At 47.9% G+C, this 27,511-nt stretch overlaps 1 protein-coding gene across 1 annotated transcript in view; it reads left to right on the forward strand.

Annotated features, from left to right (window-relative positions):
- Window positions 1-27,511, forward strand: part of LOC144595875 (sideroflexin-5-like) — a 221,213-nt gene that overhangs the window by 66,786 nt on the left and 126,916 nt on the right. The window contains exons 7-10 of the mRNA XM_078403737.1: window positions 383-436; window positions 9,039-9,095; window positions 11,075-11,140; window positions 20,475-20,565. Of these exons, the coding sequence (XP_078259863.1) occupies window positions 383-436; window positions 9,039-9,095; window positions 11,075-11,140; window positions 20,475-20,565 (268 nt within the window). The remainder of the gene's footprint in view (window positions 1-382; window positions 437-9,038; window positions 9,096-11,074; window positions 11,141-20,474; window positions 20,566-27,511) is intronic.

The raw sequence follows: 27,511 nt of genomic DNA on the forward strand, positions 1-27,511 counted from the left end.
CAATTTGCCCACAGCGGCCAACATGCCCCATCTACACTCGTCCCACCAGCAGGCATTTGGCCCATATCGCTCCAAACCTGTCCTATTCATGTACCTGTCTAAATGTTTCATATCGCTCCAAACCTGTCCTATCCATCTACCTGTCCCCCTGTCTAATTGTTTCGTCAACATTGCAATAGTAATCTGCCTCAACTACCTCCTCTGGCAGCTCGTTCCATACACCTACCACCCTTTGTGTGAAAAAGTTACACCTTAGATTCTTATTAAATCTTTTCCCTTTCAATTTAAACCCAACACTCTGGTTCCCGATTCCCCAAAGCTGGACTAGAAACTGTGCGTCTACCCGATCTATTCATCTAAATGGTGTCTGTGTTTTCTACAGGTGGTTGGCCTTCTTCTCCCCCAGCAGACATTGGCAACTACAGTTTTCTGGCAGGTAAGAGCTAATGGGAACTTGGCACGGTGTAAGTAAATACAGCGATCGGCCAAAACATTATGACCACTGACAGGCGAAGTGAATAACATTGATTATCTTGTTACAATGGCACCTGTCAAGGGGTGGGATATATTATTCAGCAAGTGAACAGTCAGTTCTTGAAGTTGACGTGTTGGGTGCAGGAGAAATGGGCAGGAGTAAAGACCCGAGCGACTTTGACAAGGGCCAAATTGTTCTGGCCAGACGACTGGGTCAGAGCATCTCTGAAACGGCAAGGCTTGTGGGGTGCTCCCGGTCAGCAGTGGTGAGTACCTACCGACAGTGGTCCGAGGAGGGACAAACCAAAAACCGGCGACAGGGTGTTGGGCGCCCAAGGCTCATCGATGCGCGAGGGCAACAAAGGCTATCCCGTCTGGTCCGAACTGACAGAAGGTCGACTGTGGCACAAGTCACAGAAAATGTTAATGGTGGTGACGGGAGGAATGTGTCACAATACACAGTGCATCGCACCCTGCTGCGTATGGGGCTGCACACGGAGGACCAACAGCATATTAGGCAGGTGGTCATAATGTTTTGGCTGATCGCTGTATGTGCTGAGTATATTTCTCATAGACAGCAAAGCACCCAACCAATTGTAGCTGGTCATTATCTTGTATCTAAACCTTAAACCAACCATCTGTCATTATATTTTGTTGGCTGTCTAAATTTGCACAGCACAGAAAATTCCACTGTGACGATGGTTACCAACTATCTCACTCCCAAATAAGGGACAAAAGGTGACATCACCGCCCCACGTGACCTCACCCAACCAGCGGCCACATGCTCCTGCTCCACCAATGGCAGCCGCCCGGGCCGGGAGGCGGGTTGCTCCGCTAGGAGGACACACTCGGCCCTGCTCCTCAAACACACTCCGTTAGCCTATACTGTCCGGGCCTACAGCGGCCCCAGGGCCTACAGTGTCCGGGCCTACGGGTGTCTGGGTCAACAGCGCCCCCAGGCCTAATACAGGACAAGGGCAGTCCCGTAGGGGACAAACAAATTTAGCCCAATATTCGGGATGTCCCGGCTAATACGGGACAGTTGGCAACCCGAACTGTGACACACTGACCTAGTTGGCACAATCGAGAAGTACCATTTGCCTGCATTTGACCCATAGCCCTCTAAATCTATCCTATACATATGCCCATCCAAATAGAGTCATACATCAAGGAAACAGGCTCTTCGGCCCAACTTTCCCACACCGATCAATGTGCCGCATCTATAAAAGTCCAGCCTGCCAGCAGTTTGGCCCATGTCCCTCTAAACCTGTCCTATCCATGCACCTGACCAAATGTCCATTAAACGTTGTGATACTATCTGCCTCAACTACCTCCTTCGGCAGCTTGCTCCCTTGGTGCAAAAAGGTTGCCTGTCAGGTTCCTATTGAATCTTTCCCCCTTCCCCTGGGTGGTGAATCTGTGGAATTCATTGCCACAGAACATTCTGGAGGCCAAGTCAATGGATATTTTTAAGGAGTGGACTGATTTTTGAACCAAAAGTCTGTAGCCTCTTTTTGCTCTGGTATTTTATTTCATTCGCATGTTTGGACTATAATGTTTTATTCTTAATGTTTTAATGTTTTATGCTTTATTCTTAATTGTTTACTGTATATCGTGTTGTTACTTGCGAGCGGAGCACCAGGGCACATTCCTTGTATGTGTACATACATGGCCAATAAAACGTATTCAATTCAATTCAATTCAATGAATACGGGTGTCAGGGGTTATGGGGAGAAGGCTGGAGAATGGAGTTAGGAGGGAGAGATAGATCAGCCATGATTGAATGGCGGAGTAGACTTGATGGGCCGAATGGCCTAATTGTGCTCCTATCACTTATGAACATGACATTTTGGGCCCGGAATATGCCGCGCCGTTCCGTTTCACCATGGTATATAAAGGATGTGATTCGGGCAAAGAGGGTCAGAAAATATTCACAAGGATGTTGCCAGAACTGGAGGGCCTGAGCTACAACGAGGGACAGGACAGGCTGCAATTATTCTCCAAAGATCAGAATAAACTAAGGGGTAACCTTATTCAGTGTGGCACGGTGGTGCAGCGTTAGAGTCGCTGCCTCACAGTGCCAGAGACCTGGGTTCCATCCTGACTGCAGGCGCTGCCTGTACGGAGTGAGTACCTTCTCCCCGTGACCTGCGTGGGTTTTGTCCAAGATCATCAGTTTCCGCCCACACTCTAAAGATTTACAGGTTTGTAGCCTTGGTGCAAATGTAAAACATGTCCCTAGTCCGTGGAGGGTAGTGTTAATGTGCGGGGATCGTTGGTCGGTGCGGACTGGGCCGAAGAGCCTGTTTCCGCACTGTATCTCAAAACTAAACATTCTTGCTATTGAGGGAGTGCAGCGTAGGTTCACGAGGTTAATTCCCGGGATGGCGGGACTGACGTACGTTGAAAGACTGGAGCGACTGGGCTTGTATCCACTGGAATTTAGAAGGATGAGAGGGGATCTTATTGAAACATATAAGATTATTAAGGGATTGGACACACTAGAGGCAGGAAACATGTTCCCGATGTTGGGGGAGTCCAGAACCAGAGGCCACAGTTTAAGAATAAGGGGTAGGCCATTTAGAACGGAGATGAGGAAAAACTTTTTCACTCAGAGGGTTGTGAATCTGTGGAATTCTCTGCCTCAGAAGGCAGTAGAGGCCAATTCTCTGAATGCTTTTAAGAGAGAGTTAAATAGAGCTCTTAAGGATAGCGGAGTCAAAGGATATGGGGAGAAGGCAGGAGCGGGGTACTGATTGTGGATGATCAGCCATGATCAGTGAATGGCGGTGCTGGCTCAGAGGGCCGAATTGCCTCCTCCTGCACCTATTGTCTATTGTCGAGATGAGAAAAAATTTCTTCACACAGAGAGTGGTGAGTCTTTGGAATTCTCTGACACAGAAGGTAGTTGAGGCCAGTTCAGTGGCTATATTTAAGAGGGAGTTAGATGTGGCCCTTGTGGCTAAAGGGATCAGGGGGTATGGAGAGAAGGCAGGTACGGGATACTGAGCTGGATGATCAGCCATGATCATATTGAATGGCGGTGCTGGCTCGAAGGGCCGAATGGCCTACTCCTGCACCTATTTTCTATGTTTCTATGTCTATAAACTAAAATGTTTATAAAATCATGAGTATAATATAACTCATCCATGCCAACCAAGATACTAAGCTGATCCAGTTTACTCCCATCTAATACATATCCCTCTAAACTCTTCCTATCTACTTGTCCAAATGTCTTTGAGGTTAAAGATTAGAGGGAAATGATTTAAAGGAGATCTGTGGGCAGTAATTCATATGGCGGGTAACGGGTACATGAAGCCAGCTTCCAGAGTAAGTGGTACAAGTTGAGACATTTGTATCGGTACGTGGACGGGCGAGGTTTAGAGGGAGAATATACAAACTCCAAAGTCATGATAATATTGAATGGTAGAGCAGGCTTGAGGGTAGGGGTGCCAACTATCCCAATCCCAAATAAGGGACAAGGTGACGTCACCGCCCCGCGCCCCACGTGACCTCACGCAGCCAACGGGTCCGGGCCTACAGTGTCCGGGCCTTCAGTGTCCGGGCCTACAGTGTCCAGGCCTACAGTGTCCGGGCCTACAGTGTCCGGGCCTACAGTGTCCGGGCCTACAGTGTCCGGGCCTACAGTGTCCGGGCCTACAGTGTCCGGACCTACAGTGTCCGGGCCTACAGCGCCCCCTGGGCCTCATACTGGACAAGGGCAGTCCTATACGGGATAAACCAATTTAGCCCAAAATACAGGATGTCCCGGCTAATACGGGACAGTTCGCAACCCTACTTGAGGGGCTGAATGGCCGACTTTTTCAATACCTCACAGTTTCAATTCTTCACATTTGTGGAGCGTCCACTGTGTTTAAAAAGGCGTACCTCATGAAAGTGACATCAGTGACATCTACTGGTACAGAGCCATTACTGAAGGAGCTGGAAGTTGTTAAGCTCCGTTGTGAATGTTTTTTTTTGTTTTCCAAGGCTTCTATTATTACGCACGTAAATTGACATAACTTTTCCCTGAAGGGCAGCATTGTTAGATTTTAGATTTAGAGATACAGCGCGGAAACAGGCCCTTCGGCCCACCGAGTCTGCGCCGCCCAGCGATCCCCGCACATTAACACTATCCTACACACACTAGGGACAATCTTTACATATTACCCAGTCAATTAACCTGTACGTCTTTGGAGCGTGGGAGGAAACCGAAGATCTCGGAGAAAACCCACACAGGTCACGGGGAGAAAGTACAAACTCCGGCGCCCGTAGTGAGGATCGAACCCGAGTCTCCGGCGCTGCATTCGCTGTAAGGCAGCAACTCTACCGCTGTGCCACCCCGTGATTTCACCATGCCGTGAAATCGAGCAATTTTATTGCTCGATTTCTGGGCTGATTTCTGGGTTGTTTCTGATGGGGGTGGAGAATAGAAGGATAAAAGCCAAAGGTTTAGATTTTCTCTGACTAATACTAAAGATCAAGGGGAGGTACAAGGAACCGCAGATGAGGGTGTATACCGAAAAAAGACACAAAATGCTGGAGTAACTCAGTGCATCAGAACGCATCCCTGGAGAACATCAACAGGTGATGTTCATGTCAAGACGCTTCTTCAAACTAATTATGGTGGGGGGGGGAGGGAGCCCTGTAAGAGAGGTCGGGATTAAGCCTGGTGAGTGATAGGTGGATACAGGTAAAGGGGGGGGGGGGGGGGGAAGGGTCAACAGGCTGATGGTTGGACAAAGGCCAAAAATGGAAAGATGAAAAAATGTGCCATAAGGAGAGAAAAAGTGCAAATTGTGAAGCCAATGGAAGGAACACGGGTGGAAGAAGAGAAATAGGTGCAAACTCTGTACAGACAGCCCTTGGAGCCAAGACTGAACCCAGGTCTCTGGTGCTATATGGCAGCAGCTCTACCACTACACCACTATGCCGCCCCTAAAACTCTTTTACAGATTTCAAAACAGTTAGATTGACTCATTAGTATTAGAGTCCCAAAATAATTGGACGGTGATCAGAACTCCTTCAGTCACCTTTGGAATTAATTAACGATTCCAGATCTTGGTCTAAGTATGTTGAACAGCCGACTATTCTCTGAACAAAACATATTTAGAGTGACAGAAGCATAAAGTACGGTAAAAAGCCCTACACTCCACCTGGTCAATGCCATCCAAGGTGGCCCATTTAACCTAGTCTCATCTGCCCACATTTGGCCATATACTTCTAAATCTTTCCTATCCATGTACATGTCTTTTAAATGGTATAGTACCTGCCTCAACAATCTCTTCTGGCAACGTGTTCCATATACCCACCTGTGTGTGAAAAAGCAGCCCCTCAGGTTCCTATTAAATCTTTCCCCCTTCACTAGGGGTGCCAACTATCTCACTCCCTACAGTGTCCGGGCCTACTGCGTCCGGGCCTACAGCGCCCCCTGGGCCTAATACGGGACAAGGGCGGTCCCGTACGGGACAAACCAACTTAGCCCAAAATACGGGATGTCCCGGCTAATACGGGACAGTTGGCAACCCTACCCTTCACCTTAAACCGATGTCCTCTGGTTCTTGATTCCCCTACCCTGGGTAAAAGACTGTGCATTCACCCTGTCTATTCCCCTCATGATTCCCCTATAAGATCACCCCTCAGCCTCCTACGTGCCAAGGCATAAAGTCCTGGCCTGTCCAACCTCTTCCTCTAGCTCAGGCCCTCGAGTCCTGGCAACCTCCTCGTAAATCTTCCCTGCACTCTTTCCAGGTTAATGACATATACTCAAGTATAGTATGTGTCGGAAAGAACTGCAGATGCTGGTTTACACTGAAGATAGACACAAAATGCTGGGGTATCTCAGCGGGGCAGGCAGCATCTCTGGAGAGAAGGAATGGGTGACGTTTCGGAGCTGAAGAAGGGCCTCGACCTGAAACGTCACCCATTCCTTCTCTCCAGAGATGCTGCCTGCCCCGCTGAGTTACTCCAGCATTTTGTGTCTATCTCAAATATAGTACGATTTGAATCGACCGGATATAGGGGTACCAACTGTCTCACTCCCAAATAAGGGACAAGCTGACATCACCGCCCGGCGCCCCACGTAACCTCACCCAGCCAACGGCCACATGCTCCCGCTCCACCAATGGCGGCCGCCCTGGCCGGGAGGCGGGTTGCTATTGCTCCGTTAGGTGGTGCCTAGGCCTATGGGCCTACACTGTCCAGACCTACAACGTCAGGGCCTACAGCGTCTGGGCCTACAGCGTCCGGGCCTAAAGTGTCAGGGACTACAGGGCCCCCCAGGCCTAATACAGGACAAGGGTGGTCCCATACGGGACAAATCAATTTAGCCCATAATAAGGGATGTCCCGGCTAATACGGGACAGTTGGCAACCCTAACCGGATAGCATACAGATGAAAGGTTTTCACTGTGTCGGTACACGTGACAATAGTAAACAAAATCAATACCTACTAGAAACCTGGAAGCTTTGAGCAGTGAGAGGACACAGGGCCATGAACATCTGATCATTAAACGGCTGTGTTGAGGGCGAGCATTTACCATGAGAATGGTGAAGGAGTTTGGTGGGGCGGTTCCATTTTGTTGAACCGGAACTTTCCATGCTGTGCACAGTTTGCATCTGATGAGGAGATAAAGTATGGATTCGAGCTGTGAGAGTGAACAGAGGGCGGCAATGAAAAGGTTCCAGTAAACCTCAACCGCTGAATATTCATGAGGAAACCCAGATGGAGCGAGGCCAAGAATACCGAACAAGGACGATGGGGAGAGGTTGAAAGTTTCCACTTCTGAAGTGAACTTGGTAAACAGATGACTGAAAATACTTGGGATGCCAATGGTCCGATTGAGAAGAGATCAAAGCCATGATAAGACTATTAGCTAGACACGTACAGTAGGAAAAACATTGGAGTCCATTAGAAAGGAAGCAATTAACCACGATGGTCGATAAATCCAAGACAACGTGGTTTATTAAATGCAAGTCATGTCCAACTAATTGTTTGGAATTCTTGGAGGATGCAACGCATTTGGGAGATAGAAACATAGAAACATAGAAAATAGGTGCAGGAGGAGGCCATTTGGCCCTTCGAGCCAGCACCGCCATTCATTGTGATCTTGGCTGATCATCCACAATCAGTAACCCGTGCCTGCCTTCTCCCCATATCATTTGACTCCACTAGCCCCTAGAGCTCTATCTAACTCTCTTTTAAATTCATCCAGTGAATTGGCCTCCACTGCCCTCTGTGGCAGAGAATTCCACAAATTCACAACTCTCTGGGCGAAAAGGGTTTTTTCTCACCTCAGTTTTAAATGGCCTCCCCTTTATTCTTAGACTGTGGCCCCTGGTTCTGGACTCTTTTCCGGAGAAAACCCACGTAGTCACAGGGAGAACATACATAATCTGTACCGACAGCACCCATAGTCAGGATTGAACCCGGGTCGCTGGCGCTGTGAGGCAGCAACTCTACCGCTGCGCCACCATGCTACCTCAGTAAAATAAAATGCCCCGAGTGTGTTGGGAGTGGATGCGAAAGTGGGATAACATAGAACTAGTGTGAACAGGCGAATGAAGGCTGGCGTAGACTCAGTGGGCCGAAGGGCCTGTTTCCATGCTGTATCTGTAGACTAAACTAAAAGTAATTGGAGAACCAGGTTGTGATATTTCCCTCTTTCTTTGATCAAGAATGCTGACCATTTATTAGAATGAACTATTAGCAGGGGATGTAATGTAAGAAAATAACTGCAGATGCTGGTACAAATTGAAGGTGTTTATTCACAAAATGCTGGAGTAACTCAGCAGGTCAGGCAGCATCTCAGGAGAGAAGGAATGGGTGACGTTTCGGGTCGAGACCCTTCTTCAGACTGATGTCAGGGGGGCGGGACAAAGGAAGGATAAAAAATGGATTAACTTTGCATTGTTGTTCAAGAGTTTCGATCAAGAGATTGAATATGTGCTAGGAGCAGAATTAGGCCATCCGGCCCATCGAGACTGCTCCGCCATTCAGTTGTGGCTAATCTATCTTTCCCTCTCAACCACATTCTCCTGCCTTCTCCCCATAACCCCTGACACGTGTACTAATCAATAATCTGTCAATATCCGCCTTAAAAATATCCAATGAATTCCACAAATTCCCGCTGACGAAATAAATTCCTCCTCATCTTTGTAAAGGTATGTTCTTTTATTCTGAGGCTATGACCTCTGGTCCTAGACTCTCCCACTAGTGGAAACATCCTCTCCACATCCACTCTATCCAGGCCTTTCATTATTCTGTACATTTCAATGATCTCCCTCCTCATCCTTCTAAACTCCAGCGAGTACAGGCCCAGTGCCGTCAAACGCTCACCATATGTTAACCCACTCATTCCCGGGATCATTCTCGTAAACCTCCTCTGGACCCTCCCCAGAGCCAGCACATCCTTCCTCAGATATGGGGCCCCAAAACTGCTCACAGTAGTTCAAATAAGGTCTGACCAGCACCTTATCAACCATCAACGTTATTTTCCTGTTTTTATATGCTAGTTCTCTTGAAATATATAATGAGCTAATTATATGTTTTTGCTTCCTTTGCAGTGGTTGAACCAGAGCCACAATGCCTGTGTGAATTATGCAAATAGGAATGCAACAAAGGTGAGAAGGGTACAGAAGTTGGGAGGTCACCTTGCAGTTGTGTAAGACGTTGGTGAGGCCGCATTAGAGTATTGTGTTCAGTTCCAGGCGTAGGGCTGCCACTGTCCCGTATTAGATGGGTCATCCCGTATATTGGGCTAAATTGGTTTGTCCCGTACAGAACCACCCTTGTCCTCCCACATCCCAGAGATATATGGGTTTGAGGGTTAATTGGCCGCTGTAAATTGCCCCTCGTGTGTAGGGAGTGCATGGGAAAGTGAAATAGCATAGAACTAGTGTGAACGGGTGATCGATGGTCGATGTAGTCTTCGTGGGCTGAGGGGCCTGTTTCCGTGCTGTGTCTCTAAACTAAACCCTTGTACAGAACTCAAAGATTCTGAAAATCCAAAGGTGGATATGAAAGTCATGAGGGGGATTTGGGGAAATATACCATATCAGCAATGAGACAGAGCAAAAGAGAGAGAGCGAGAGAGAGAGAGAGAGAGAGAGAGGGGGGGGGAGAAGGAGAGAGAGAGAGAAGGAGAGAGAGAGAGAAGGGAAGAGAGAGGGGAAGAGAGAGAGAGAGACCTACCTTCAGGGATCTTGCTGTATATAAATGATCTGCCGTTTTAGTTGCAAAGAAGTGTTTCTTAAATATACAATAGTTCTGTTAAATAATGTTTGTGCAAACAAGATGTCTTTTTCTGCAGATTCTGTTTAACCTGTTGAATGTTTCTAAGATTTTTATGTTTATTACAGTTTGAAGTTTCACTACCACCTTAACATAAATGTTTTATTTTTTCTCACTCTCTTTCTCTCTCTGCCTCTCTCTCACATTCTCTTGCTCCCTCTCGCTTACACCCTTTCATTCTCGTACTTCCCCTGCCACTCCATCTCTCACTGTCACTCTCTCTTATTCTCTGTCGATCACTCGCTTGCTCTCGCTCTCTCTCTTTCTTTACCTGTCTGTCTTTCTTTCGGTCTGTCTGTCTCTCTCTCTCTCTCTCTCACCCACCCACCCACTTTCTCTACCTCTACCACTCCCTCTCTCTCTCTCTCTCTCTCTCTCTCTCTCTCTCTCTCTCTCTCTCTCTCTCTCTCTCTCTCTCTCTCTCTCTCTCTCTCTCTCTCTCTCTCTCTCTCTCTCTCTCTCTCTCTCTCTCTCTCTCTCTCTCTCTCTCTCTCTCTCTCTCTCTCTCTCTCTCTCTGCCTCTCTCTCTCTCTCCCCCACACTGTCTCTCTATCCCCCTCTCGCTCCCTCACTCTCCCCCCCCCCACCCTATCCCCCCCCCCACTCTCTGTCACTTAAACTCTCTGTATCACTCTCTCTTTCCCTCTCTTTCTCACTCTTTCTGTCTCTCTCTCTGCCTCTCTCTCTCTCTCCCCCACACTGTCTCTCTATCCCCCTCTCGCTCCCTCACTCTCCCCCCCCCCACCCTACCCCCCCCCACTCTCTGTCACTTAAACTCTCTGTATCACTCTCTCTTTCCCTCTCTTTCTCACTCTTTCTGTCTCTCTCTCTGTCTCCCTCTCTCTCCCACACTGTCTCTCTATCCCCCCTCTCGCTCCCTCACTCTCCCCCCCATCCCCACTCACACTTACACTCTCTGTATCACTCTCTCTGTCTCTCTTCCTGCCTCTCCCTCTCTCTCTCCCACACTGTCTCTATCCCCCCACCACTCTCTGTCACTTACACTCTGTATCACTCTCGCTTTCTCTCCTTCTCACTTTTTCTGTCTCTCACCCTCTCTCCCTCTCCCACACTGTTTCTCTATCCCCCTCTTGCTCCCTCATTCTACCCCATCCCATCCCCACTCACACTTACACCGTATCACTCTCTCTGTCTCTCTTCCTGCCTCTCTCTCTCTCTCTCTCTCTCTCTCTCTCTCTCCCACACTGTCCCACTCTCGCTCCCTCACACTCTCCCCCCCCACCCCCCACTCTCTGTATCGCTCTCTCTTTCACTCCTTCTCCCCCTCTGCTCTCCCTAAACTCCACAGCCGACTCCGGTATCGAGGTTCCTCCTGGGCTACTTTGGAGCGGTTGCCAGTGCAGTCTCATTAGCAGTAAGTGATGGTGACATTCCCTGCTTGGCGGCCCGCGGCAACCATTCCAGTTCCTACAGGCATTGGGCTAGCAGTTAACAGACCAATGATTTGACGATTAAAGTTACACAATAAAACAAACACTAATTTTGCAATAATGGATGGGATTTGATAGATTAATTATAGATAAGCAGCGTCCAATGGTCGGAGCGTCAGTAACCAGGGAACACGAGATTAAGATAATTGCCATAAGAACCAGGGGAAATATTTTTACTGTGCAACAAGCCACTAAAATACCTCCTGCACTGCTCGATGCGACAGAGTGAAACAGCATGGGCACTAGGGTTGCCAACTTCCTCACTCCCAAATAAGGGACAAGGTGACATCACCCCCCCCCCCCCCCCTCCCGTGCCCCACGTGACCTCACCCAGCCAGTGGCCACGTGCTCCCGCTCCACCAATGGTGGACGCCCGGGCCGGGAGGCGGGTTGCTACGCAACTTCCGTTAAGCGGCGCCCGGGCCTACAGTGTCCGGGACTACAGCGACCCCTGGGCTACAGTGTCCGGGCCTACAGTGTCCAGTCCTACAGTGTCCGGGCCTACAGTGTCCGGGCCTACAGTGTCCAGTCCTACAGTGTCCGGGCCTACAGTGTCCAGTCCTACAGTGTCCGGGCCTACAGTTTCCGGGCCTACAGTGTCCGGGCCTACAGTGTCCGGGCCTACAGTGTCCGGACCTACAGTGTCCGGGCCTATATCGCCGTCCGGGTCTAATACGGGACAAGAGCGGTCCCGTACGGGACAAATCAATTTAGCCCAAAATACAGGATGTCCCGGCTAATACGGGACAGTTGGCAACCCTAATGGGCACAGACCCTTTGGCCCAACTTGCCCATACCAACCGACATGGCCCATCTACACCAGTCCCACCTGCCTGTATTTTACCCATATCCCTCCAAACCTGTCCTATCCATGTACCTGTCCAAATGTTGCTTGCATGTTGCGATAAAACCTGCCTCAACTACCTCCTCTGGCTGCTCGTTCCATACACCCACCACCCTTTGTGTGAGAAAGTTACCCCTCAGGTTCCTATTAAATCTTTTCCCCTTCACCTTAAACCTATGTCCTCTGGTCTTCGATTCCTCTACTCTGGGCAAGAGACTGTGTGTCCACCCGATTTATTCACAAAATGCTGGAGTAACTCAGCAGGTCAGGCAGCATCTCGGGAGAGAAGGAATGGGTGACGTTTCGGGTCGAGACCCTTCTTCAGGGTCTCGACCCGAAACGTCACCCATTCCTTCTCTCCCGAGATGCTGCCTGACCTGCTGAGTTACTCCAGCATTTTGTGAATAAATCGATTTGTACCAGCATCTGCAGTTATTTTCTTATACTACTGTGTGTCCACCCGATCTATTCCTCTCATGATTTTATACACCTCTATAAGATCACCCCTCATCCTCCTGTGCTCTAAGGAATAGAGACCCAGCCTGCTCAATCTCTCCCTCTAGTCCTGGCAACATCCTTGTAAATCTTCCCTGCACCCTTTCCAGCTTAACAACATCTTTGTAGTTGGATGTAACGAGCTGTTAGAAAAGGTAGGTGTGGCAGATAGCATTGCAACATTTAAGAAAGATTTAGACAGGTACATGGATAGGACAGGTTTAGAGTGATGTGGGCCAAACGCAGGGATTAGGGTGGATGAGGCTTGTAGGTCAGTGTGGGCAAGTTGTTTCCACGCTATATCACTCTATGAGTATCTCCCAACCTACCTCATTGTGCACTTTTTCTCCAGGGGACGTACAACGAAATCTGGGTGTCCTAGTGCATCAGTCACTGAAAGGAAGCATGCAGGTACAGCAGGCAGTGAAGAAAGCCAATGGAATGTTGGCCTTCATAACAAGAGGAGTTGAGTATAGGAGCAAAGAGGTCCTTCTGCAATTGTACAGGGCCCTAGTGAGATCGCACCTGGAGTACTGTGTGCAATTTTGGTCTCCAAATTTGAGGAAGGATATTCTTGCTATTGAGTGCGTGCAGCGTAGGTTCACTGGGTTAATTCCCGGAATGGTGGGACTATCATATGTTGAAAGACTGGAGTGACTAGGCTTGTATACACTTGAATTTAGAAGGATGAGAAGAGATCTTATCGAAACGTATAAGATTATTTGAGGGGTTGGACACGTTAGAGGCAGGAAACATGTTCCCAATGTTGGGGGAGTCCAGAACAAGGGGCCACAGTTTAAGAATAAGGGGTAGGCCATTTAGAACTTAGATGAGGGAAAACATTTTCAGTCGGAGAGTTGTGAATCTGGAATTCTCTGCCTCAGAAGGCAGTGGGGGCTAATTCTCTGAATGCATTCAAGAGAGAGTTAGATCGAGCTCTTAAGGATAGCGGAGTCAGGGGGTATGGGGAGAAGGCAGGAACGGGGTACTGGTTAAGAATGATCAGCCATGATCACATTGAATGGCGGTGCTGGCTTGAAGGGCCGAATGGCCTACTCCTGCACCTATTGTCTATTGTCTATTGACTATTGTCACTAGGGACAATTGGTACATTTACCAAATAACCTACAAACCTGTACGTCTTTGGAGTGTGGGAGAAAACCAAAGATGATCTCGGAGAAAACCCACGCAGGTCACGGGTGAACGTACAAACTCCGTACAGACAGCGCCCGTAGTCGGGATGGAACCCGGGAATAGGAGGGAGAGAATTTATCCCGATCAGAAAGAATGTTTCCCTTGAGAATAAGGGATAATAAAGGACGAGGGAATGTAGACAATAGACAATAGGTGCAGGAGTAGGCCATTCGGCCCTTCGAGCCTGCACCACCATTCAATGTGATCATGGCTGATCATTCTCAATCAGTACCCCGTTCCTGCCTTCTCCCCATACCCCCTGACTCCGCTATCCTTAAGAGCTCTATCTAGCTCTCTCTTGAATGCATTCAGAGAATTGGCCTCCACTGCCTTCTGAGGCAGAGAATTCCACAGATTCACAACTCTGACTGAAAAGGTTTTTCCTCATCTCCATTCTAAATGGCCTACCCCTTATTCTTAAACTGTGGCCCCTAGTTCTAGACTCCCCCAACATTGGGAACATGTTTCCTGCCTCTAACGTGTCCAACCCCTTAATAAAAAGTTTTTCCTCATGCAGTTAACAAGAGGTGTCAAAGATTACATTAAGAAGACGGAGACACAAGAGACTGCAACAGCAAGGGATTGGATAGAATGCAGGACCTCCTGCAGCCACCACAAATGTGCCGTTCCATCTTGTGCAGTAGCCACCCCTCCACCTCCGCCATGCTCCACTACTCGAGCCAATCGTGGAACTTTGAGGCACTTTCCAAGGGTGTGGAAGTGAGTTCTCAGACTGTCCACAGCCTCTCCCCTTCAACTTCCACCGCCACCACCTTGGAAGGGTACTTTAATCCTACGCTCTGTCAAAACGCTGCGTGCAGAGGTGCAGCGGTAGAGTTTCTGCCTCATAGCACCAGAGACCCGGGTTCCATCCTGACTGCGGGTGCTGTCTGTGCGGAGTTTGTACGTTCTCCCCGTGACCTGCGTGGGTTCTCTCGGTTTCCTCCCACACTCCAAAGACGCACAGGTTTGTAGGTTAATTGGCTTCTGTAAAATTGTAAAAATTGGCCCTCGTACGTAGGATTGTGCGGGGATCGCTGGTCGGCGCGGACTCGGTGGACGGAAGGGCATGTTTCCGCGCTGCATCTCTCAAATCTGAAGTCTAAATACCACTTGATGGCAAAGGCAATAGTTCTCAACTCATTTCCAGAATTCCGTTCATGAACTCTCCTTTGGATCAAGCCTGTGGTGAAGCTTGGAGCCAATTAGTCCCAATGAAACCTAAATCGGACAACCCTATAAATGTTACTGCCGAATGGGTGCCGTTTGATAGGACTACTGATAATACTTTCCATTGTTGTGATAATGATTGAGAATCGACTGATTGGACCTGATTCAATAATTAGCCTGATTCAATCTTTCCTGCATTTTTGTTCGCAAGATATTGTCAAGCTTGAAAGGGTTCAGAAAAGATTTACGAGGAGATTATAGAGAAGATTTACGAGGATGTTGCAAGGACTAGAGGGTGTGAGCTACAGGGAGAGGTTGAGCAGGCTGGGTCTCTATTCCTTGGAACGCAGGAGGATAAGAGGTGAACTTATAGAGGTGTACAAAACCATGAGAGGAAACGATGCACAGTCTCTTGCCCAGAGTAGGGGAATCGAGGACCAGAGGACATCGGTTCAAGGTGAAGGGGAAAAGATTTAATAGGAATCTGAGGGGTAACTTTTTCACACAGAGGGTGGTGGGTGTATGGAACAAGCTGCCAGAGGAGGTAGTTGAGACTGGGACTATCCCATCGTTTAAGAAACAGTTGGACAGGTACATGGATAGGACAGGTTTGGAGGGATATGGACCAAGCGCAGGCAAGTGGGAGTAGGGTAGCTGTGACATTGTTGGCCAGTATGCGCAAGTTGGTCCGAAGGGGCTGTTTTCACACTGTATCGCTCTACGACTCTATCTAAGACACACCTGAGCAATTTTCCATTTTGTCAATTAGATGCCAGTGTTGTAACGGTATTGGTAGAGTTGACCCAGAAACGCAGCGAGCTCTGGAGCACAAATCTTCAGCTGGAATGCCGTCTGGTTCCAGAGACTTTGCTTATTCCATTCCCCTGACACATTCTTGATATCGTGCAGAGGTGATCAAATTTAACTGAAGTTTAACTTGGATTGCTCTCTCTGGAATGCCAGAGGTTGCGGGGAGACCTGATAGAAGCCCTGATTGAGGGGAGAGCTGTTATCAGGCAACGGGACTGTCCTCTCATCAGCCAGAGTGCAGTCCTGACCTCCCATCTACCTCACTGGAGATCTTTGAACTATCTGTAATCAGACTTTATCGGACTCATGTTTGCACTAAATGTTAAGCCCTTTATTAGTCATAGAGTGATACAGTGTGGAAACAGGCCATTCGGCCCAACTAGCCCTCACCGGCCAACAATGTCCCATCTACACTAGTCCCACCTGCCTGCAATCGGTCCATATCCCTCCAAACCTGTCCTATGCATGTACCTGTCCAACTGTTTCTTAAACGATGGGATAGTCCCATCCTCAACTACCTCCTCTGGCAGCTTGTTCCATTCACCCACCACCCTCTGTGTGAAAAAGTTACCCCTCGGATTCCTATTAAATCTTTTCCCCTTCACCTTGAACCTATGTCCTCTGGTCCTCGAGATATCCAATAGATATTCTCTATCTGTACACTGTGACGGCTTGATTATAATCACGTACAGTCTTTTTTTTTGGATGGGTGATCTTATAATGATAAATAATATCATGATAGGAATAGATAGGGTAGATGCACAGAGTCTTTTACCCGCAGTAGGAGAATCAAGGACCAGAGGACTAAAGCCATGCAACTCTTTGCATGCTGGTCACCAAAATGGATCTGCAATCACGCATTACAATTACTCCACTAATTTAAATCTCTACTCCAACAGCAAGTCACGTCAAGTTTATTTGTCACATACACATACACAATGTGCAGTGAAATGAAAGTGCCAATGCCTGCGGATTGTGCAAAAAAAGAATTACAGTTACAGCATATAAATTAAAGTTAATACAGAGAAGACAAAATTTAGTCCCTGGAGTTATAATAGTTAACAGTCCTGATGGCCTGTGGGAAGAAACTCCGTCTCATCCTCTCCGTTTTCACAGCGTGACAGCGGAGGCGTTTGCATGACCGTAGCAGCTGGAACAGTCCGTTGCTGGGGTGGCAGGGGTCCCTCATGATCTTGCTTGCTCTCGATCTGCACCTCCTGATGTATAGGTCCTGCAGGGGGGCGAGTGTAGTTCCCATGGTGCGTTCTGCCGAACGCACTACTCTCTGCAGGGCCATCCTGTCCTGGGCAGAGCTGTTCCCAAACCAGACTGTAATGTTGCCGGACAGGATGCTCTCTACAGCCCCAGAGTAGAAGCAATGAAAGATCCTCAGAGACACTCTGAATTTCCTCAGCTGTCTAAGGTGGTAAAGGCGCTGCTTTGCCTTACTCACCAGTGCGGCAATGTGTGTTGTCCATGTCAGATCCTCTTTGATGTGGACTCCCAGGTATTTAAAGCTGCTCACCCTATCCACAGTAGACCCATTTATCTCCAGTGGCGTGTACGTCCTCGGATGTTGAGCCCTTCTAAAGTCCACAATCAGCTCCTTCGTTTTTTTGACATTCAAGAGGAGGCTATTGTCCTGACACCAGAGTGCCAGATCAGCCACCTCCTCCCGGTAGGCCTTCTCATCGTTGTCGGAGATCCGGCCCACCACCACAGTGTCGTCAGCAAACTTGATGATGGAGTTGGAGCTGAACCTGGCCTACCCTTCCTACCCTTTATCATGTATCTGTACACTGTGGACGGCACGGTTGTAATCATGTACTGTCTTTCCACTGAGCGGTTAGCACGCAACAAGTGTTTTTCACTGTACCTTGGCACACGTGACAGTAAACTAAACTCAAACACAAACTCAACTCATTGCAGTCGATGGCATTTTCTTCAATGCCATTCAGATTAAGTCACCGTGTGAATTACATTGTGCAGGAAAGAACTGCAGACGCTGGGTTAAATCGAAGGTAGCCACAAAATGCTGGAGTAACTCAGCGGGTCAGGCAGCAACTCTGGAGAGAAGGAATGGGTGACGTTTCGGGGCGAGGCCCTTTTTCAGAAATGTGAATTGCATTTCTCTCCTCAGTTGCTCCCTGACCAATTATTTCCAGTCATTTTCTGTTTTTATTGTAAACAGTCTTTGCTTTTGGTTTATTAATATAGTGTCTTCGCTCTTAACTGATGTGATGACAATGTATTAAATTGCAGCAAATTTGTTTGCAATGCTTGCCTAAAGAATTGTAAATGATACACTACTTCTGTAAATTCCCTAATTAACTGAGTTTATCCTCATCGTTCAGACGCTTGGTGTCAAAACAGAAAATATCATTTATGGTGCTGCAGGTGTTGACAAAACAGTCAGCAATATCACAGTGACAAAACCTAAATGATCCTGATTAAGACTCTTTACCTCTGCAACTGCTTTCTTGCTAAAATGTCTTCCAATCCTCTTAAATCTCTCCTTTCCTGCCATTCGCCTATGCCCTCTCGTTTTAGAATCCTCTACCTTGCGAAAAAGCATCCACTTTATGAATGCCCCTTGTGATCTTATACACCTTATTAGGTGATCTTATGACCTTATTAGGGGGGCACGGTGGCGCAGCAGTAGAGTTGCTGCCTTACAGTGAATGCAGCGCCGGAGACCCGGGTTTGATTCCGACCACGGGCGCTGTCTGTACAGAATTTGTACGTTCTCCCCGTGACCTGCGTGGGTTTTCTCCGAGATTTTCAGTTTCCTCCCACACTCCAAAGACGTGCAGGTTTGTAGGCTAATTGGCTGGGCAAATGTAAAGATTGTCCCTGGTGGGTATAGGATGGTGTTAATGTGCGGGGAACGCTGGTCGGCACGGACCCGGTGGGCCGAAGGGCCTGTTTCCGTGCTGTATCTCTACACTAAACTAAAAAAAAACTAAACCTCAACAAGATCACCTCAAAGCCTCCTACGCTCCAAAGGAAAAAGTCCCAGCCAATCTCCCTGCTACTCAAGCACAAAATCCCAGGCAACATCCTGGTGAATCCTGTCCAACCTGTCCAACTTCATGGCATCCGATGACATGTCCACTGGTCCTCCAGCACCACACCATTTCTATGGAATTATTTTGTGTGTGTGTGCATGCGTGTGTTGAGTAATGCATTGGTCAAAGATTCTTCTAAATGGGACAGGTGTTGTTCAGATTAGTTTATTGTCACGTGTACCGAGGTACAGTGAAAATCTTTTTGTTTTGTGCTATCCAGTTGGTGGAAAGACTAAACACGATTACAATCATGCCGTTCACAGTGTGCAGATACAAGATGAAGGGAATAGGGTTTAGTGCACAGTAAAGTCAATAGACAATAGACAATAGGTGCAGGAGGAGGCCATTCAGCCCTTCGAGCCAGCACCGCCATTCAATGTGATCATGGCTGATCATTCACAATCAGTACCCCGTTCCTGCCTTCTCCCCATACCCCCTGACTCCGCAATCTTTAAGAGCTCTATCTAGCTCTCTCTTGAAAGCATCCAGAGAATTGGCCTCCACTGCCGTCTGAGGCAGAGAGTTCCACAGATTTACAACTCTCTAAATGAAAACGTTTTTCCTCATCTCTGTTCTAAATGTCCTACCCCATATTCTTAAACTGTGGCCCCTGGTTCTGGATTTCCCCCAACATTGGGAACATGTTTCCTGCCTCTAACGTGTCTAACCCCTTAATAATCTTATATGTTTCAATAAGATCCCATTTCATCTTTCTAAATTCCAGTGTATACAAGCCTAGTCGCTTCAGTCTTTCAACATACTTCAGTCATTCAACATACGACAGTGTCCAGGCCTACAGCATACGGGCCTACTGTGTCTCGGCCTACAGCGTAGGTTTACTAGGTTAATTCCTGGAATGGCGGGACTGTCATATGTTGAAAGACTGGAGCGGCTAGGCTTGTATACACTGGAATTTAGAAGGATGAGAGGGGGTCTTATCGAAACATATAAGATTATTAAGGGGTTGGACACGTTAGAGGCAGGAAACATGTTTCCAATGTTGGGGGAGTCCAGAACCACAGTTTAAGAATAAGGGGTAGGCCATTTAGAACTGAGATGAGGAAACAGAGAGTTGTGAATCTGTGGAATTCTCTGCCTCAGAAGGCAGTGGAGGCCAATTCTCTGAATGCATTCAGGATTAAGGATAGCGGAGTTAGGGGGTATGGGGAGTAGACAGGAACGGGGTACTGATTGAGAATGATCAGTCATGAACTGGAATTGGCAACAACACCTCCACCTCGATAACGTTCAGCACTGGGGCACCCCAAGGCTGTGTGTCAGCCCCCTGCTTTACGGGGTACTGATTGAGAATGATCAGCCATAATCACATTGAATGATGGTGCTGGCTTGAAGGGCCGAATGGCCTACTCCTGCACCTGTTGTCTATTGTCTATTGTCTAAGGTTGCCGACCCCTGCCCTCGTGTGCAGGGAGTGGATGTGAAATCGGGATAACATAGAACGAGCGTGAATGTGTCGTGGAATGTTGGCATGGTCCCGATGGGCCAAAGAGCCTGTTTCCATGTTGTGTCTCCAATCAACCATTCCGGATCTTTAAATCATTCAACAAGATGAAGTACAGAAGTGTGCACTACTTTGTGACTTACACAACAGAGTGAAGCAAAGTGCATCATTTATTCTTTGCAATTCAGTACCTCTTTTATGCTTTTCTTTTCCAGGTGGGTTTGAATGTTTTCATCAAGAAAGCCAGCAGGTTTAACCCAGGCACACGCTTACTGATCCAACGCTTTGTGCCATTCCCAGCTGTAGGTAAGTCGGATTTAGGGCATCGAATTAAACCCAGGAATGGTGACTATTCATAGAAACATGGAAACATAGAAAATAGGTGCGGGAGGAGGCCATTTGGCCCTTCGAGCCAGCACCGCCATTCATTGTGATCATGGCTGATCATCCACAATCAGTAACCCGTGCCTGCCTTCTCCCCATATCCCTTGATTCCACTAGCCCCTAGAGCCCTATCTAACTCTCTTTTAAATTCATCCAGTGAATTGGCCTCCACTGCCCTCTGCGGCAGAAAATTCCACAAATTCACAATTCTCTGGGTGGAAAAGTTTTTTCTCACGTCAGTTTTAAATGGCCTTCCCTTTATTCTTAGACTGTGTGGCCCCTGGTTCTGGACTCCCCCAACATTGGGAACATTTTTCCTGCATCTAGCTTGTCCAGTCCTTTTATAATTTTATACGTCTCTATAAGATCCCCTCTCATCCTTCTAAACTCCAGTGAATAAAAGCCCAATCTTTCTTCATATGACAGTTGCTCCATCCCAGGGATTAACCTTGTGAACCTACGCTGCACTGCCTCAACAGCAAGGATGTCCTTCCTCAAATTAGGAAACCAAAACTGCGCACAGTACTCCAGATGTGGTCTCACCAGGGCCCTGTACAACTGCAGAAGGACCTCTTTACTCCTAAACTCAAATCCTCTCGTTATGAATGCCAGCATGCCATTAGCTTTTCTCACTGCCTGCTGTACCTGCACGCTTACTTTCAGTGACCGGTATACACTTCCCCTAATTCCTCACTGATCCTTTTTGCCATTGTCACCTAAACCCGCTCCTTTCTATTTTCTACTTGTTTGTGCCTTTGACAATCTCACTGCTACACTTTACATTGTGTCCTTGGACATTGTGACTGCCTTGTTCCCTACAACCTTTTTCACGCTGTTTTCGTTCTGCATGTATCCATGTATTTAATGCTCAGTTAGAAACCTGTGACTGCAAGTCCAACTGTGAATATGGCTCGACATAGCTTAGTCTCACACACACACACAAGTGGAGTACCCAGTGGGTTAACAAGGTAGCGCAGCGGTAGAGTTGCTGCCTCACGGCGCCGGAGACTCGGATTTGGTCCTGACCACGGGCGCTGTCTGTACGGAGTTTGTACGTTCTCCCCGCGACCTGCGTGGGTTTTCTCCGGGTGCTCCGGTTTCCTCCCACACTCCAAAGACTTGCAGGTTTGTAGGTTAATTGGCTTCTGTAAATTGTTCTCAGTGTGTAGGATAGAACTAATGTACCGTTGGTCAGTGTGGACTCGGTGAGAGGCCAAAGGGCCTGTTTCCTGGCCGTATCTGTAAACTAAAACTAAAAACGTACACACAATATTGCAGGAAGAGCAGGTGAGAGGCCAGGAATTGTGCGATGAGTAACTCCCCTCTTACCTCCCCAAAGCCTGACCATCATCTACAAAGCTCAGTTAACGAATGTGATGGAATACCCCGCACTCCAAATCCAGCTCATTCCATAATCTTTGCTAATCTTTGATGCAGTTCTCCGTCTAATGTAGAATCTCACATGTCATCAAACACAGGGGTGGAGCAGCTGGTGGAGCTGCTGTCTCACAGCTAGGGGTTGCCAACTATCTCACTCTCAAATAAGGGACAAGGTGATGTCGCCGCCCCGTGCCCCACGTGACCTCACCCAGCCAGCGGCCACATGCACCCGCTCCACCAATGGTGGCCGCCCGGGCTGGGAGGCGGGTTGGTACGCAACCTCTGTTAGGTGGCGCCCGGGCCTACGCTGTCCAGACCTACACTGTCCGGACCTGCACTGTCCGGACCTACACTGTCCGGACCTACACTGTCCGGGCCTACACTGTCCGGACTTACAGCGTCCGGACCTACACTGTCCAGACCTAAACTGTTCGGACCTACACTGTCCAGACAGCACCCCCCTTGGCCTATTACGGGACAAGGGCGGTCCCGCATGGGGCAAACCATTTTAGCCCAAAATACGGGATGTCCCGGCTAATACGGGACAGTTGGCAACCTACTCACAGCGCCAAAGGCCCAGATTTGATCCTGACCTCAGGTGCTGTCTGATTGTGGAGTTTGCACGTTCTCTCTGTGACTGCGTGGGTTTCCTCCGGGTGCTCCGGTTTCCTCCCACATCCCAAAGACGTGCAGGTTTGTAGGTTAATTGGCTTCTGTGTAAATTGTGGACGGAGTGGATGTGAAAGTGGGATAACGTACAACTAGTCAGATCGATGGTCTATTCCTTCTCACCAGATATGCTGCTTGACCCACTGTTACTCCAACATTTTGTGTCTATCTTCAATGAAATTCTTACTGTGCAAGAAGGAATTACAGATGCTGGTTTACACCAAAGATAAACACACAATTCTGGAGAAACAGCGGGTCAGGCAAAATCTACGGGCGGCACGGTGGTGCAGCGGTAGAGTTGCTGCCTTACAGCGAATGCAGCGCCGGAGACCCAGGTTCCATCCCGACTACGGGTGCTGTCTGTACAGAGTTTGTACGTTCTCCCCGTGACCTGCGTGGGTTTTCTCCGAGATCTCCGGTTTCCTCCCACACTCCAAAGACGTACTGGTGTGTAGGTTAATTGGCTTGGTAAATGTAAAACTTGTCCCTAGTGGGTGTAGGACAGTGTTAGTGTGCGGGGATCGCTGGTCGGCGCGGACCCAGTGGGCCGAAAGGGCCTGTTTCCGCGCTGTATCTCTAAACTAAACTAAACTAAACTAAAAAGAATCGGTGACATTTGGGGTTGGAACTCTTCTTCAGACTCTCACAGCATTCTTACTTACAGCAGCACAACAGGTTTCTACACATAATATTAAATAGATAAACAAACAAAAAAAGTTTAATAACTAAAAAACCCACTGTAGTGCAAAACAAAACAAAGCAAGTAAGTCCCTCATGCAACCACGGCAGCTTGAGGTTTAGTTGGAGTTCATAGCGTTCCATCGCCTGATGGTTGTAGATTTTTGTAGAGAAGAAGCTTTTCCTGAAACTGGACGTTACAGTCTGAAGAAGGGTTCCGATCCAAAATGTCACCCATCCTTTTTCTCCAGAGATGCTGCCTGACCCACTGAGTGACTCCAGCACTTTGTGTCTGACTTTGGTACGGTTTTCAGGCTCCTGTACCTTCTTCCCGATGGCAGGAGTGAACTGAGAACGTGGCCAGGGTGGTGTGGGTCCCAGATGATGCTGCCTGCCTTTTTGAGACAGCATCTCCTGTAGATCCCTTCGATGTTTGGGAGTTCAGTACCCATGATGGACCGGGCAGTGTCCACCACTTTTGGTCATCTTTGTTCCTGGGCGTTCGAGTTTCCAAACCAGGCCCGTTCACCTGTAGATGTTCAAGAAAGTATTAGTTGACATACTGAATCTCCTCGAATGTATTTATTCACAAAATGCTGGAGTAACTCAGCAGGTCAGGCAGCATCTCAGGAGAGAAGGAATGGGTGATGTTTCGGGTCGAGACCCTTCTTCAGACTGATCACAACTCCAACAAGCGTTTTCTGCCCTTGGCTATTTTGCAAATTTTGCCCATACCGATTTTACAGCATCCAAGCTAATGTCCCTCCTTGCTATTGCATTAGTCTCCTCCTTAACCAGCAACGTGCACCTCCTGTACTCTTGGATGACGACCTGACTGTAGGTCCAGTCCAGGAAGCTTTCGCCATCCAGCTGCTGCTCCAGTTCGCTAGCTTGGTCCTTCATCCGGGCAGCTCCCACAATTCTCCGCAATTTCTTGCGGCCTTGGATGGAGCTGTTCCCAAACCGTGCTGTGATGCTTCCTGATAAAATGCTTTCCGCGGCGCCTCTGTAGAAGTTGGTGAGAGTTGTTGGGGACGTGCAGAGCTTCCTAAGCCGTCTAAGCAAGTAGAGGCGTTGGTGTGCTTTCTTGGCAGCGGGGACACTGGCCTTTGTGTCAGCACACCCCCCCCTCTTTCCACCCTGCTATTGTCTGTTCTCTCACGTAATTAATTATCTTTGCATCAATGCAAATCAGCTGATGATCCGTTTTCTGTGAGTGTGGCTGGCAATATGGGTGTTTACTCATGGAAGGTGGAAATAATGAGAAAAAAAAGCATCTCGTGTCAGCTGTGCCTCAACGGGCAGCCCACTCACCTCTGAGTCAAAGGTTCCGACACTTTGAGCTCAGTACTGTTGTGCTGTGCACAGGACTGCATTGTCTGTTAAAGAAGCTCATAAGTTCTCATAGACAATAGGTGCAGGAGGAGGCCATTCAGCCCTTCGAGCCAGAACCGCCATTCACTGTGATCATGGCTGATCATCCACAATCAGTACCCCGTTCCTGCCTTCTCCCCATATCCTTTGACTCCGCTATCTTTAAGAGCTCTATCTAACTCTCTGTTGAAAGCATCCAGAGAATTGGCCTCCACTGCCTTCTGAGGCAGAGAATTCCACAGATTTACAACTCTTGGAGCAGAATTAGGCCATCAAGTCTACTCCGCCATTGAATCGTGGCTGATCTATCTTTCCCTCGCAACCCCATTCTCCTGGCTTCTCCCCGTAACCCCTGACACCCGTAGCCCTGTGCTCCTGTCTTGCTAGTATAGAAACAACGAACTGCAAATGGAACAAAACCAGAGGACATCGGTTTAAGGTAAAGGCGGGAAATATTTATTAGGAACCTGAGGGGTATCGTTTTTACACAAAGGGTGGTGGGTGTATGGAACTAGCTGCCAGTGGAGATAGTTGAGGCAGGGACTATTGCAACGTTTAAGAAATAGACTAGGCAATAGACAATAGGTGCAGGAGGCGGCCATTCAGCCCTTCGAGCCAGCACCACCATTCAATGTGATCATGGCTGATCATTCTCAATCAGTACCCCGTTCCTGCCTTCTCCCCATACCCCCTGACTCCGCTATCCTTAAGAGCTCTATCTAGCTCTCTCTTGAATGCATTCAGAGAATTGGCCTCCACTGCTTTCTGAGGCAGAGAATTCCACAGATTCACAACTCTCTGACTGAAAAAGTTTTTCCTCATCTCCGTTCTAAATGGCCTACCCCTTACTCTTAAACTGTGGACGCTGGTTCTGGACTCCCCCAACATTGGCAACATGTTTCCTGCCTCTAACGTGTCCAACCCCTTAATAATCTTATATGTTTCGATAAGATTCCCTCTCAGACAGACAGGTGGGCAGAGGGGGTGGGGTTGCTCTGATGGTAAGGAATGATATTCATTCCCTTGCAAGGGGTGACATAGAATCAGGAGATGTTGAATCAGTATGGATAGAAATGAGAAATTGTAAGGGTAAAAAGACCCTAATGGGAGTTATCTATAGGCCCCCAAACAGTAGCCTCGACTTAGGGTGCAAGTTAAATCAGGAGATAAAATTGGCGTGTCAAAAATGTAATGCTACGGTGGTTATGGGAGATTTCAACATGCAGGTAGACTGGGAAAATCAGGTTGGAAATGGACCCCAGGAAAGAGAGTTTGTAGAGTGCCTTCGAGATGGATTCTTAGAACAGCTTGTACTGGAGCCTACCAGGGAGAAGGCAATTCTGGATTTAGTGTTGTGTAATGATCCTGATCTGGTAAGGGGACTAGAGGTAAAAGAGCCATTAGGAGGCAGTGATCACAACATGATAAGTTTTACTCTGCAAATGGAAAGGCAGAAGGGAAAATCGGAAGTGTCGGTATTGCAGTATAGCGAAGGGGATTACAGAGGCATGAGGCGGGAGCTGGCCAAAATTGATTGGAAGGAGGCCCTAGCAGGGAAGACGGTAGAACAGCAATGGCAGGTATTCCTGGGAATAATGCAGAGGTTGCAGGATCAATTTATTCCAAAGAGGTGGAAAGACTCTAAGGGGAGTAAGAGACACCTGTGGCTGACGAGGGAAGTCAGGGACAGCATAAAAATTAAGGAGAGGAAGTATAACATAGCAAAGAAGAGTGGGAAGACAGAGGATTGGGACTCTTTTAAAGAGCAACAAAAGTTAACTAAAAAGGCAATACGAGGAGAAAAGATGAGGTACGAGGGTAAACTAGCCAATAATATAAAGGAGGATAGCAAAAGTTTTTTTAGGTACGTGAAGAGGAAAAAAATAGTCAAGGCAAATGTGGGTCCCTTGAAGACAGAAGCAGGGGAATTTATTATGGGGAACAAAGAAATGGCAGACGAGTTAAACCGTTACTTTGGATCTGTCTTCACTGAGGAAGATACACACAATCTCCCAAATGTTCTAGGGGCTGGAGAACCTAGGGTGATGGAGGAACTGAAGGAAATCCACATTAGGCAGGAAATGGTTTTGGGTAGACTGATGGGACTGAAGGCTGATAAATCCCCAGGGCCTGATGGTCTGCATCCCAGAGTACTTAAGGAGGTGGCTCTAGAAATAGTGGAAGCATTGGAGATCATTTTTCAATGTTCTATAGATTCAGGATCAGTTCCTGTGGATTGGAGAATAGCAAATGTTATCCCACTTTTTAAGAAAGGAGGGAGAGAGAAAACGGGTAATTATAGACCAGTTAGTCTGACATCAGTGGTGGGGAAAATGCTGGAGTCAATTATAAAAGACGAAATTGCTGAGCATTTGGATAGCAGTAACGGGATCGTTCCGAGTCAGCATGGATTTACGAAGGGGAAATCATGCTTGACAAATCTACTGGAATTTTTTGAGGATGTAACTAGGAAAATTGACAAGGGAGAGTCAGTGGATGTGGTGTACCTCGACTTTCAGAAAGCCTTCGACAAGGTCCCACATAGGAGATTAGTGGGCAAAATTAGGGCACATGGTATTGGGGGTAGGGTACTGACATGGATAGAAAATTGGTTAACAGACAGAAAGCAAAGAGTGGGGATAAATGGGTCCCTTTCGGAATGGCAGGCAGTGACCAGTGGGGTACCGCAAGGTTCGGTGCTGGGACCCCAGCTATTTACGATATACATTAATGACTTAGACGAAGGGATTAAAAGTACCATTAGCAA

This window comes from Rhinoraja longicauda, chromosome 1, assembly GCF_053455715.1.
Source record: "Rhinoraja longicauda isolate Sanriku21f chromosome 1, sRhiLon1.1, whole genome shotgun sequence".
Taxonomy (NCBI): Eukaryota; Metazoa; Chordata; class Chondrichthyes; order Rajiformes; family Arhynchobatidae; genus Rhinoraja; species Rhinoraja longicauda.